General features: G+C 47.5%; 1 protein-coding gene across 1 annotated transcript in view; it reads left to right on the forward strand.

Annotated features, from left to right (window-relative positions):
• MUC6 (mucin 6, oligomeric mucus/gel-forming) overlaps positions 1-9,934 on the forward strand; it is a 56,616-nt gene extending 46,682 nt beyond the window's left edge. The window contains exons 25-29 of the mRNA XM_066619528.1: positions 629-778; positions 2,764-2,833; positions 4,379-4,411; positions 6,256-6,288; positions 9,766-9,934. Of these exons, the coding sequence (XP_066475625.1) occupies positions 629-778; positions 2,764-2,833; positions 4,379-4,411; positions 6,256-6,288; positions 9,766-9,934 (455 nt within the window). The remainder of the gene's footprint in view (positions 1-628; positions 779-2,763; positions 2,834-4,378; positions 4,412-6,255; positions 6,289-9,765) is intronic.
• Positions 9,935-12,753: the final 2,819 nt, after the last annotated feature.

Below are 12,753 nucleotides of genomic sequence, written 5' to 3' on the forward strand. Positions count from 1 at the left end.
GAGCTGCATTGCCCTTAAGTCAGTGCTGGAAAGCACTGACATAAGGGGTTAGGATTGCGCCCTTAGTTTCTTCTTTCTAATTTAATGTCAGTTATGGCCCGATCCTATCCATGGATTGTGCCAGAGAAGCACGCACTCTGCCAGTGTGTGCTGTAGCAAACATGCCATAAAGCACATTGCAACAGTGCACCAGTTAATAGCTCCAGTGGGCAGGCCAAAGCCTTTGAGCTGGCACTGCCATAGCAGTGGATGCTCGCCTGAACAGGCAAGGTCAGGTGAGGCAGAAGATTTTCATTTTTTAAAGAAACAATATACTATACATCTGACCATCATCATGTCCACAACCCTGTGAAAAGCAACTGCCCATTTATATTGTCCGTTTCAGGTATTTGTGTCAAACAATTCACAATCTTCCACGTTTGCTGTTTCTTATGGGGGGAAAAATTAATGAAGACAATTCACTAGATATCTGTCCTATTTCAATCAATTTACTGTTGTTAAAAGCATAGTACTCAGACTGGGCCTCTGTCCTTTTGGGCCTCTGTCCTCCCAACCTGTTCCTTTTGCTTTGTGAGCTGTAAATTTAAACAATATATTTGAATAACAAACATATTCTCACCTATTGTAGCTGTTTACTGTGACTACTTCAACACTCACAAGAAGACTGGCATGGAGGGCACCTATCATTACTATATTAACAAATTGAATTGTACCTGGCATTATCGTCCCTGTCAGTGTCAGCTGAACCTTCAAAGCTACAAATATGTCAACACTGAAGGTAACATTCTTTATATCCTTTTAAAACAGAACTAGCTGTGAAATGGGGTTGTACCAAAGTGTTAGCAATTCTATTTCACAGATACTGTCCATCAAGATTCCTTAAAGCAGTCTGCTTCTCACAAGCTGTTGACCTTTGTCACTTTCATTCTCATGCACACTACCATTCACAGATGCTTGCAGATACCAGTTCAAAAATTTTCAGTGGTTCTTCCCCCAAGTACTGCTGGGGGAAGTACTTTTCCCTCTGAACACGTTTATTTCTTCATTCCCAATTTCTAGTAATTGTTACCTAAAAACTGTATGGTATCTAACTTTATAAAAATATAGTAAAAGATCATAAGATACATTTTTATTCATTAATTTTTTTAAATTCTGGTCTTCACAACCTTTCTGTAAACACTACCAGTGGTAGACCTCCCCAGCCCTGCACCCTGGGCAAAGGTCCACAATGGCACTCCTCCGCAGGCTGTTGTGGCCCCTGTGCAAAAATCCACCCCCTCTATTCACCTGAGGCTCACGGAGCCTTGCATGACCTTAGCCCACATTGGGGAAGCCTCTCTGAGGTTCCCTGATGCTATAAACTGTTCTTCCAGGAAACTGGAAGCATAGAGTTCAACTCCATCAGGAACCTCAGAGATGCTTCCATGGGGTCCTAGCAGTCATGCCTGGGGCATTAGCCCCATTGGATCTAATGGCAGGTCCGCAACTGAACACTATCAGAATAAGAGCACTGTAAACAACATACCAATAGAACCATTAATCAAATCCTTCTTTAAGGTGCCTGGCATGTTAAGCCAGAGACTCTACATATAACATATAACTGGGAGTGTGCAATTCAATTCACAGCAGAGAGACAAGCAAGAAGGAGTTAGCATGAACAAGTGCAGCTACACATAGTTGCAACCTGATTTACTCAGAAGTAGACCCATTGCTTTCCATGGGTGTTATTCTTGAGTAACGGTGCACTGAATTGTAGTCTGGGACTTGTTTCAGATGGAAATGTGGATTACATCCTGGTGTTTTAAAAACCAGACCTTTGTCAAACGTTTGCAAAATGGAAAGGTGCAGAAGAGTTGGGTGTGATCCTGCCAAAGAAAATGAGGTTTGCTTGATTTAAATGGAAGTGTTGAGCCCTGGCGTACTTTTTTCTCAGGAGGAAGGAGTGAAAAGATTAACTTTGGCTGTAGCTTGCAGAGACTAATGCCCTGGTTGCCCTGGAGACTAATAGCCCTTAATTATCTCTGCATTGCTCTCTTGCTCCTCTGGGCTTCTCCTGGCTGCCTGGACAGCCCTGACCCCTGAGTGACCTCACAAATAAGGCAAGGAGATGATTAACAGTTGATTTATTGGCAGAAATTTTGAGTTATGGGCGAGTATCTACAGTACCTTCCAGTTAGTATTAAGTGGCAATGAGCTGTTTGCCAAATCTGTAAACACTACAACTGGGCTACAACTGAAGGGGAATGTCAGAAGATACCATCTTGCCCCTTGAGTATAAAGATGGCTTATTCAAATACACTATGCCTAAAGGGCTCCCTCTACTGTCTCCTTCTAACAACCAAGAAAGTAGAGGGCTACCAAGCCTTTGATGTGCTTGACATTACTTTGCTTTTCCAAAGAGGGAATAGTGTAAAGGTAGTCTTGAGGAAGGATTAAATTTTCAAGCATAAATCATCAAGATACAATCCTACAGGAAAAAATTCTGGTGAGACAGCCTCTTAATAATTTAACCCTTGAAACCTCTTGACAGGGAGCTCATAGAAAATAGGCAAAGGGTTTGTTATTCCTTTTGGAGAAAATAATGTTTTTTAGTATTCTTGGCTGGAGATTCGGAAACAAGGAAAAAGACGACCCACGGGCATATTGGATATCTAATTCATTCTATAAAACTTATTTCCAAGAATAAGAATTCTTCTTTCTAAAACTTTTATCTGTGACCTAAGATAAACACAAAGGATAAACAATGTATTTCTTTTCCCCCAGGCTGTTACAACTGTTCACATGATGAATACTATGACCATGAGTTGAAATCCTGCACACCTTGTTCTCGTAAGTACTTTCAAATACCTTGTTCACAACAGTTCCAGTCTTCCAGAGGGGTCATTTGCTTTATAACCAATTTATTTCAGGAGGACTTCTTGCATTTCTAAAGCTACCATTGATTGGTGACACTTTGCTCCATCTACTGGTCTTGATTCTTTAAAAATGTTCTGTGTTCAAAAGTTGTGAGAGTTTAGGTAGTATCTGTCTATAGCAGCTGACAGGAAAATAATAAAATAGCATTTAGTTCTTAAAAGTTCTTAAAAGTATGATGAAATGTGATCTTCCTGCTAACACAGAGCATTTTCCAGTATTGCATCACTCCCAAAATTATCTATGTCCTAGAATTCCTGTGTGATTCTTCATATGCTAAGTTGTACTTTAATTGCAGAAAGTCAGAGAAGATATGATTGGCCAACCAAATATCATTATGGAACAGCTGACATAATTATGAATGATTATTATTTCCACTCCTTACCAGCATTATTTCATATTCAGTGATATCCGACCTGATTGGAACTTCCTTGCCAAATTTATTATGCTGTAATTCACTCATATCTTGCGTAAGGAATACACAGAAGCAGTTGCATGACCAGTTGATTGATGGATTGATTGATTAGACCAAATGCTTGAAATGTTCCCCATTGATGTCTATATACCACTGATATGGTTGATTAATGGCCCAATTCTAAAGGCAACTTGCACATTTTGGTGGTGCTAGGTGCTTTCTGGCTGTTGTAAAACATGACATGCCAGAGTGTGCAGCCTAGCCACCATCATAGTTGGCAAGCAGCCAGATCTGTGAGCCAGTGGACTCCAGATACCTGCCAGCCTCGGTGAGTACATGCAGGGGGTGAGACAAAGAATGGGGCAGCAATGGGAGGAGGAGGGTGGATTGGGTCCAGGAATGGGGGTGGCAACTCACACAGAAACCTAATCCTTTTCCCGACCTCAAACCGCCTTCCTGGGTCCACATGAACTTGCGCCAGTAATATTGCTTGTGCAGGTCAAAGTAGGTCCACTGAGGTGGCAGATGCTTACCCCTTGGGCAAAGGAACAAATGTTTCTTTGCCCCAAGGAAGCCTCCAGAGACTGAAACTCCCCCATGGGATTGCCGTGGGGGGTTATGGTGGATTGGGCTGTTAGGGACCTACAGACATCCACCAGCAAGCATGCTGGGATGGTTGCATATGTCTGTTCAGTTGTAAATGCTTAAGTGTTGCAGGATTTTTACAATGCAGTATGTATGAATTACAGCTCATTAAAATGTATACATTTTTTGAGACACCCTGTACACATGATCTCATAAATATATTTAGCTAATATTTCCTGCACCTACCCAACTCACATGTACCACTTGATTAAAGAGGTCACAAGTGTTTGTCAGTCTGCCACGTATGATGGTGTTCACATGGTTCCCCACCACTGAAATTATACACATATATGGAGCCAAAATGTATTAAGCAAACTGATGTTCCCAAAACTCTGAAATCCTTTGACCTTATAAAAAATTAATGTCATACGTTAAAAACACACACGCCTTTTGTCTTTTCCCCAGATTTTACAAGCACTCCATCACCAATGACAACAGGTGAGTAAATTTCTTTAAAATGTGTATTTATATTTCCCTGTTTGTGTAATTTATGTGTCTTTAGTCAAGGGGACAGAACAAGGCTCTTACCTTGCTCCAGTGAGCAAACTCTCTTGCATTTCTACCCTCATCTTTAATTCTCCTTTTCTGTCATCTATCCAGTGGCGTTGCTGGGGAGGTGTGGGTGGAGCCGGCCGCACCAGGTGACGTGCACGGGGGGTGACATGCTAAAATCGTGGTGGTTAGGAGTAATATGGTCGTGTTATACACCACTGGATGCAGAATTTCCAGCGGAATGCAATGTAACAACCCAGAGTGAAATATCTCCTTTCTATCAAAAGTTATGGCCAAAAAAATGGAGAACAAAAAAATGCATGGAGCCCTATGAAAAGTGAAACTGAGCTGTATCGCGTGTTTACTCACGAGTAGGCAACCTTGCCTTAGTCCGTCGGAAAGGGCAGGCTGAGCGGAATCCAACAACTCCAGAATGGTCCTGATCCAATGAAAGTAGCCCACAAAAACACCTGAGAAGGAAGTCACTCCCTCCAAGCAGATGAATGTATTGAGCCCTATGGAAAGCAAGACTAAGCCTCACAGACCTTACTTACAGTGCAATACTTTGCCTATCTACTTGGAAATAAGTCCCACTGAGCTTAATAGGACTTAATCCCTGGTAAGTGGGCATAGGATTGCATCCTTAGGCAGCTTTACATTGCAATCCTATACATACCTCCCTGAAGTAAGCCTCATTGAACAATGGAACTTACTTCTGAGTAGATAAGCATAGGATTGGGTTGTGAAAGTATGGTGCCTAAACTGCACCTGCTCTCTTATAGAGAGTGATGATGTCAAAGAACACTTCTTAGACTGCTGCTGGATTGTGAAATGTTACCAAAGGCTGCTCAGAGGTTTCAAGCATATGTCCACAGCAAAAGAAGTGCACAGGACCAAACTATACATGAGCACAGCTAATCCATGTCTTTAAATGCAAGTCTGCCTCAGTCACACATAAAATGGGACATAGGATGTGATGTAATGCAGAAACATTGCTTACGGGGGGATGCTTAACTCTTTCCCTTTTACTATTTCTTCCTGCTACCCCCCTTACTTTCATGCAGAAAAACCAAATACAGTCCACATAAACATACTTGGCTATCATTTTCTGCATCTTCACAACTCACATGAACCATATGATGAAAGAGGACATATGTGTGTACTATACATGATGGTGTTCACATGGTTTCCAGCAGCTGAAATTATATACAGGCATGTCCAGGTATCCACAGGGATTCCCAAACTCCCCCCCCCCCCACAGTGCCTGAATATCAGGGAACTGTGGATAAAAGGGATGCCTGTGTGCACCCATTAGCACGATTTTTAGACTTACCTCATTGCAAATTCTTCCTTAAACAAGGTTGCTATAAGCTTAGCAGCTCATAGCGAACTTCAGGCTGCCTCCTGGCAGCTTGGTTACTTTAAAAAAAAAACTAGATGGGGGTTAACAGGAAGCTGAAGTTAAACACTTTTTTTTAGCAACTAGACTGCCAAGAGGCAGCTTGAAGGGTGCTATGAGCTGCTAAGCTTATCAATACCTCATTTAAGGAAGAATTTGCACTGGGGAAAGTCTTAAAATTACGCTAATGGGTGCGGGGGGGACCATATCCATGGTTAAGTGAAATTGCAGACACACGATCTATGGATATGGGGGCCTCCCTGCACATACTGGGAGCCAACATGTATGACACATATTGATATTCTACAAAGCTCTGAAACCGTCTGATTTTACAAGATTTTAGATTCCACATTATGTTCACATATTTATGCATGTTTTACCTTTTCATCAGTTTCCACAACTACTGCACCATCAACAGTGACAGGTGAGTACAAGATTTTAAAATGGGTATTTATGCCGATTTATGACTGTTTAGTTTATAGACTGTATAGTGAAAGAAAGGTGTCTATTTACAATTATATATCCAAATTTATAAAGCACCATTCAGATACCCTAAACTAGCAAGCAAGATCCATATCTTCCATATATGGACCCCTTTTGCTCAATTGGATTCAGTATTGGTGCACATTAGATATACATGAACAAAGGCCGCAGAGGCCACAGGTGGATGCGCAAGTCCTCTGCGGGCTTCAGAGAGCCCACCAGAGGTGATCCAAGTGTAGCTCTAGTCACCTTCGGAGGGCTTAAGGGGCCCAAAACCATAGATTTGCTTATCCATGGTTTTCAGTATCCATGGGGGGGGATGTCTGAGAATGGGCCCCACCTGTATAGGTAAAACAATCCACAAACTGTGGTGTAAGAACATTTATGGCTATACAGTAGGCCCATGTTATAGGTGGGATCATCCACAGATCCCAAACCCACAGGGCTATCCCTACATGGAGCTGTGCTCCTCTCGCCTCCAGAGGGTGTTTTGAGGCCTTTGGTAGCCCTTAGTAGATCACTCCTGGTTTGGGGGGGGGGTGTTCAAAAATGGCATTTAGGACTTTATAAGGCCTTCTGATGGCCAGGAAGCCTTCCCTTATAAGGGCCTAAAATGTCACTTTTCCCCCCTGAAAACCAAAAGTGACCTTCAAAAGCAGTGATTTTCAACCTTTTTCATTTCATGGGACACTGACAAGGCGCTAAAATTGTCAAGGCACAACATCACCTTTTTTGAGCAAAAATATGCTGCTGTTGGAGGGCTCACATCCCCCATTGGCCCTCTCTCAAACTCCCATGGCACACCCACACTGGTTAAAAATGGCTACAGCCTACCAAAGGCCTCCCACAAGCAGCCTTCCCCATGCTCAGAACATCCTTTAGAGGAGAGGTGAGTGCAGCTCCCATTGCCTACGGAGGATTAGAGGGCGCCGAGAACCACAGGTTTCGTTATTCATATGGGGTCCTGGAACGAAATCCCCGCGAATAATACAGGACAATCTGGCTATATTCTGAGTGAAGAAAACAATGAATTTTCTGTTAGCTGAATAAATTATTTAAATGATAGGATTTTGCACATATTTGCTTATTTAAAAATTTACAGTATTTGCTTTCTTCTGTAATTTCACTCATAATATTGTACTGAGAATGCAAAAAAAAATCACTGCAAAAAAAAACATAGGAAACGATATTCACTACCCTATGAAAAAAGCACAATGACTCACAAAAACAAATCTCACAGACCAATCAATGAGCGCTGGTGCAGACAGCCTATATTGTATCTAGCGACACTTATGAGCAGGCTGGAAGTCTCCTCAGGGTAAGGGAACATAAAGCTGCAGTCTGCCCAATGGGGCTATTTGGATCTGTGCCAGCAACATTGCTGGTGCAAATCCAAGAAGCCCAATATAAGGCTGCAAAGTAAAGGGAGTTAGGATATGATAGTGGCCTCCTCCACAGATTCCGCCCCCCCTCCAAGGCCTGTCCAACCTCCATTCTCACCTTCCCCCACCATGATACATCCGTGCATTTCTGCTTCCAAACCTTGCTCTGCTTGGCACAGTACTCACATCCTCTAGACACATTTCTTTTGGATACAGTGCCAGTGGGAAGGCACAGGTCTTCCCAACAGCAATGCTTCTTTGTGCATAACCACAAATGCGCTTTATGACAAATTTTGGACACTCTATGCAAATGTGGTGGCTGCACCAGCAAAACTCTACATGGAAATTAGGCTGTCAATTCCTAACATCCTTGTTTGCATCTCACGTTCCATTTGCATACATTTTTCTACAGTTTTATCAGAGATCACAAAAATTACAAAATATTAAATTTGAGAAATTACAGCATGTATTACAATAAGTCAAAACATTTATATAACAATGAAATTCAGCTTTTTTAATTTCAAAGGACAAAGAACACATATATCAACAAAATTAAATTTTTACAATGCAGGTTAAACTGTATCTCTGACCACAAACAATGCTTTGCAATTATAACAATGCCCTCAAAAACACACATACAAAAAATCACCACTGCATTTGCATCAGGTGCATTACTAATAATACTTTAACCAAAATCTCCTGAATATTGTTCTCAAAAATCCGAACAATGATTTGTGAGGAACAAGAGGCAACAGGCAAGGTTGAACCTACTTATGGAGTCCAATGATAACTAACGGTGCTTAATCCCAACTAAATGCTCTATATTAGAACCAGAATTCCAAACACAAAAAACATTAAAAGAACAGGAATACCACAAATTATGTAATAAAAAGAAAATTTCAAAAAAGCAATATTTATTAATACAGTTCACAAACAAAATTCAAAAGTAATGTTTTAAAAAAGAAATGTATTAGACCAAAAAAACAAAACCTCTTCTAAAAAGTGTTAATATGTTTTTATTTGTTTTTAATCTGTTGTAAGCTGCCTTGAGTCCCTTCGGGGAGAAAGGCAGGGTAAAAATAAAGTTGTTGTTGTTGTTGTTGTTGTTGTTGTTGTTATTATTAAAAATGAAACAGGAAACTGAAACGGAGTTCCGCAATAAGGAATTAAACAAGTTTTCTTCTTTCCAGTTACAGTTCATCACACAACAGAAACTACAAGCAAAACAACAAAACAAACGCACACCACACATATACCAAACTTCTCGACACTATCCACGCATACGCCGCACACTACACAAACAACCCCCACTACACCCGCGCCCACCACTGCCTCCACCGCACCCACGACACTCACCCCGACAACCACAAAGCCCCCCAGCACCACCTCCAAACACACCACCGTGCCCACCACCCGGACAACAATGCCTCCCACTACTCCAACCGTCGTGCCCCCAACCCCTACCTCCTCCTCTACCACCACGCCACTGACTACACCCACCACCACCACCACACCCCCAACGCCCACCGTGCCGCTCACTACGCCAACGACCGCCACCTCTTCGAGCACGCCGCCTGGTAAGTTTGGTAGGCCCACCGAGTGGACCAGTGCCAGGGCCCGGCTGCCCCCACTACTGTTCCCAGGAACTTCCGGGTGCCCAAAGGCGTCTGCTGCCCAGCGCCTTCTCCCAGAAGGGAGTCACGTGCAAGAAAGGGGCAGGCTGATATCGCTGACTGGCCCCGGGGGGCTGCCGCGTTTGGGCCAGACGGGCCCTCCTCCCTTCCCAGGGTTCGATGGGTGACCGGTTCCCTTCCCATCTGCATTTCACGGGAGACCAATGCTCTTCTTCTCTGCTCTTTTGCACTACAGCGACACCCAAGACCCGCCCACCAGTGACGACTAGTCTTCCAACGTCTACCGGTAAGCACCTGCAGAAGAAGGCAAGAGCCAGCTTTTCCACTTCCCTTCCCCCTTTCTCGGACCATCCTTGCTGTGCTGTTCTCCCCCCGACCTGTCGGTCTGCTTTTCCCTTGCAGCCACCTCCGCTCCGCCCACGACAGCCCCCAGCAGCACAACGAAAACCACAAAAACCACAGTTCCGTCCACAACGACCAGAACCACCGCGTCAACCGAGTCTGCCACCACAGCCACGCCCAAAACCACGCCCACCACTGCCACACCCAGCACCACCGTGTCCACCCCTAAGCCGCACACTACACAAACAACCCCCACTACACCCGCGCCCACCACTGCCTCCACCGCACCCACGACACCCACCCCGACAACCACAAAGCCCCCCAGCACCACCTCCAAACACACCACCGTGCCCACCACCCGGACAACAACGCCTCCCACTACTCCAACTGTCGTGCCCCCAACCCCTACCTCCACCTCTACCACCACGCCACTGACTACACCCACCACCACCACCACACCCCCAACGCCCACCGTGCCGCTCACTACGCCAACGACCGCCACCTCTTCGAGCACGCCGCCTGGTAAGTTTGGTAGGCCCACCGAGTGGACCAGTGCCAGGGCCCGGCTGCCCCCACTACTGTTCCCAGGAACTTCCGGGTGCCCAAAGGCGTCTGCTGCCCAGCGCCTTCTCCCAGAAGGGAGTCACGTGCAAGAAAGGGGCAGGCTGATATCGCTGACTGGCCCCGGGGGGCTGCCGCGTTTGGGCCAGACGGGCCCTCCTCCTTTCCCAGGGTTCGATGGGTGACCGGTTCCCTTCCCATCTGCATTTCACGAGAGACCAATGCTCTTCTTCTCTGCTCTTTTGCACTACAGCGACACCCAAGACCCGCCCACCAGTGACGACTAGTCTTCCAACGTCTACCGGTAAGCACCTGCAGAAGAAGGCAAGAGCCAGCTTTTCCACTTCCCTTCCCCCTTTCTCGGACCATCCTTGCTGTGCCGCTCTCCCCCCGACCTGTCGGTCTGCTTTTCCCTTGCAGCCACCTCCGCTCCGCCCACGACAGCCCCCAGCAGCACAACGAAAACCACAAAAACCACAGTTCCGTCCACAACGACCAGAACCACCGCGTCAACCGAGTCTGCCACCACAGCCACGCCCAAAACCACGCCCACCACTGCCACACCCAGCACCACCGCCTCCACCGTGTCCACCCCTAAGCCGCACACTACACAAACAACCCCCACTACACCCGCGCCCACCACTGCCTCCACCGCACCCACGACACCCACCCCGACAACCACAAAGCCCCCCAGCACCACCTCCAAACACACCACCGTGCCCACCACCCGGACAACAACGCCTCCCACTACTCCAACCGTCGTGCCCCCAACCCCTACCTCCACCTCTACCACCACGCCACTGACTACACCCACCACCACCACCACACCCCCAACGCCCACCGTGCCGCTCACTACGCCAACGACCGCCACCTCTTCGAGCACGCCGCCTGGTAAGTTTGGTAGGCCCACCGAGTGGACCAGTGCCAGGGCCCGGCTGCCCCCACTACTGTTCCCAGGAACGTCCGGGTGCCCAAAGGCGTCTGCTGCCCAGCGCCTTCTCCCAGAAGGGAGTCACGTGCAAGAAAGGGGCAGGCTGATATCGCTGACTGGCCCCGGGGGGCTGCCGCGTTTGGGCCAGACGGGCCCTCCTCCCTTCCCAGGGTTCGATGGGTGACCGGTTCCCTTCCCATCTGCATATCACGGGAGACCAATGCTCTTCATCTCTTCTCTTTTGCACTACAGCGAAACCCAAGACCCTCCCACCAGTGACGACTAGTCTTCCAACGTCTACCGGTAAGCACCTGCAGAAGAAGGCAAGAGCCAGCTTTTCCACTTCCCTTCCCCCTTTCTCGGACCATCCTTGCTGTGCTGTTCTCCCCCCGACCTGTCGGTCTGCTTTTCCCTTGCAGCCACCTCCGCTCCGCCCACGACAGCCCCCAGCAGCACAACGAAAACCACAAAAACCACAGTTCCATCCACAACGACCAGAACCACCGTGTCAACCGAGTCTGCCACCACAGCCACGCCCAAAACCACGCCCACCACTGCCACACCCAGCACCACCGCCTCCACCGTGTCCACCCCTAAGCCGCACACTACACAAACAACCCCCACTACACCCGCGCCCACCACTGCCTCCACCGCACCCACGACACCCACCCCGACAACCACAAAGCCCCCCAGCACCACCTCCAAACACACCACCGTGCCCACCACCCGGACAACAACGCCTCCCACTACTCCAACTGTCGTGCCCCCAACCCCTACCTCCACCTCTACCACCACGCCACTGACTACACCCACCACCACCACCACACCCCCAACGCCCACCGTGCCGCTCACTACGCCAACGACCGCCACCTCTTCGAGCACGCCGCCTGGTAAGTTTGGTAGGCCCAACGAGTGGACCAGTGCCAGGGCCCGGCAGCCCCCACTACTGTTCCCAGGAACTTCCGGGTGCCCAAAGGCGTCTGCTGCCCAGCGCCTTCTCCCAGAAGGGAGTCACGTGCAAGAAAGGGGCAGGCTGATATCGCTGACTGGCCCCGGGGGGCTGCCGCGTTTGGGCCAGACGGGCCCTCCTCCTTTCCCAGGGTTCGATGGGTGACCGGTTCCCTTCCCATCTGCATTTCACGGGAGACCAATGCTCTTCTTCTCTGCTCTTTTGCACAACAGCGACACCCAAGACCCGCCCACCAGTGACGACTAGTCTTCCAACGTCTACCGGTAAGCACCTGCATCAGAAGGCAAGAGCCAGCTTATCCACTTCCCTTCCCCCTTTCTCGGACCATCCTTGCTGTGCCGCTCTCCCCCCGACCTGTCGGTCTGCTTTTCCCTTGCAGCCACCTCCGCTCCGCCCACGACAGCCCCCAGCAGCACAACGAAAACCACAAAAACCACAGTTCCGTCCACAACGACCAGAACCACCGCGTCAACCGAGTCTGCCACCACAGCCACGCCCAAAACCACGCCCACCACTGCCACACCCAGCACCACCGCCTCCACCGTGTCCACCCCTAAGCCGCACACTACACAAACAACCCCCACTA

Source organism: Tiliqua scincoides, chromosome 1, assembly GCF_035046505.1.
Source record: "Tiliqua scincoides isolate rTilSci1 chromosome 1, rTilSci1.hap2, whole genome shotgun sequence".
In the NCBI taxonomy this organism is placed as follows: Eukaryota; Metazoa; Chordata; class Lepidosauria; order Squamata; family Scincidae; genus Tiliqua; species Tiliqua scincoides.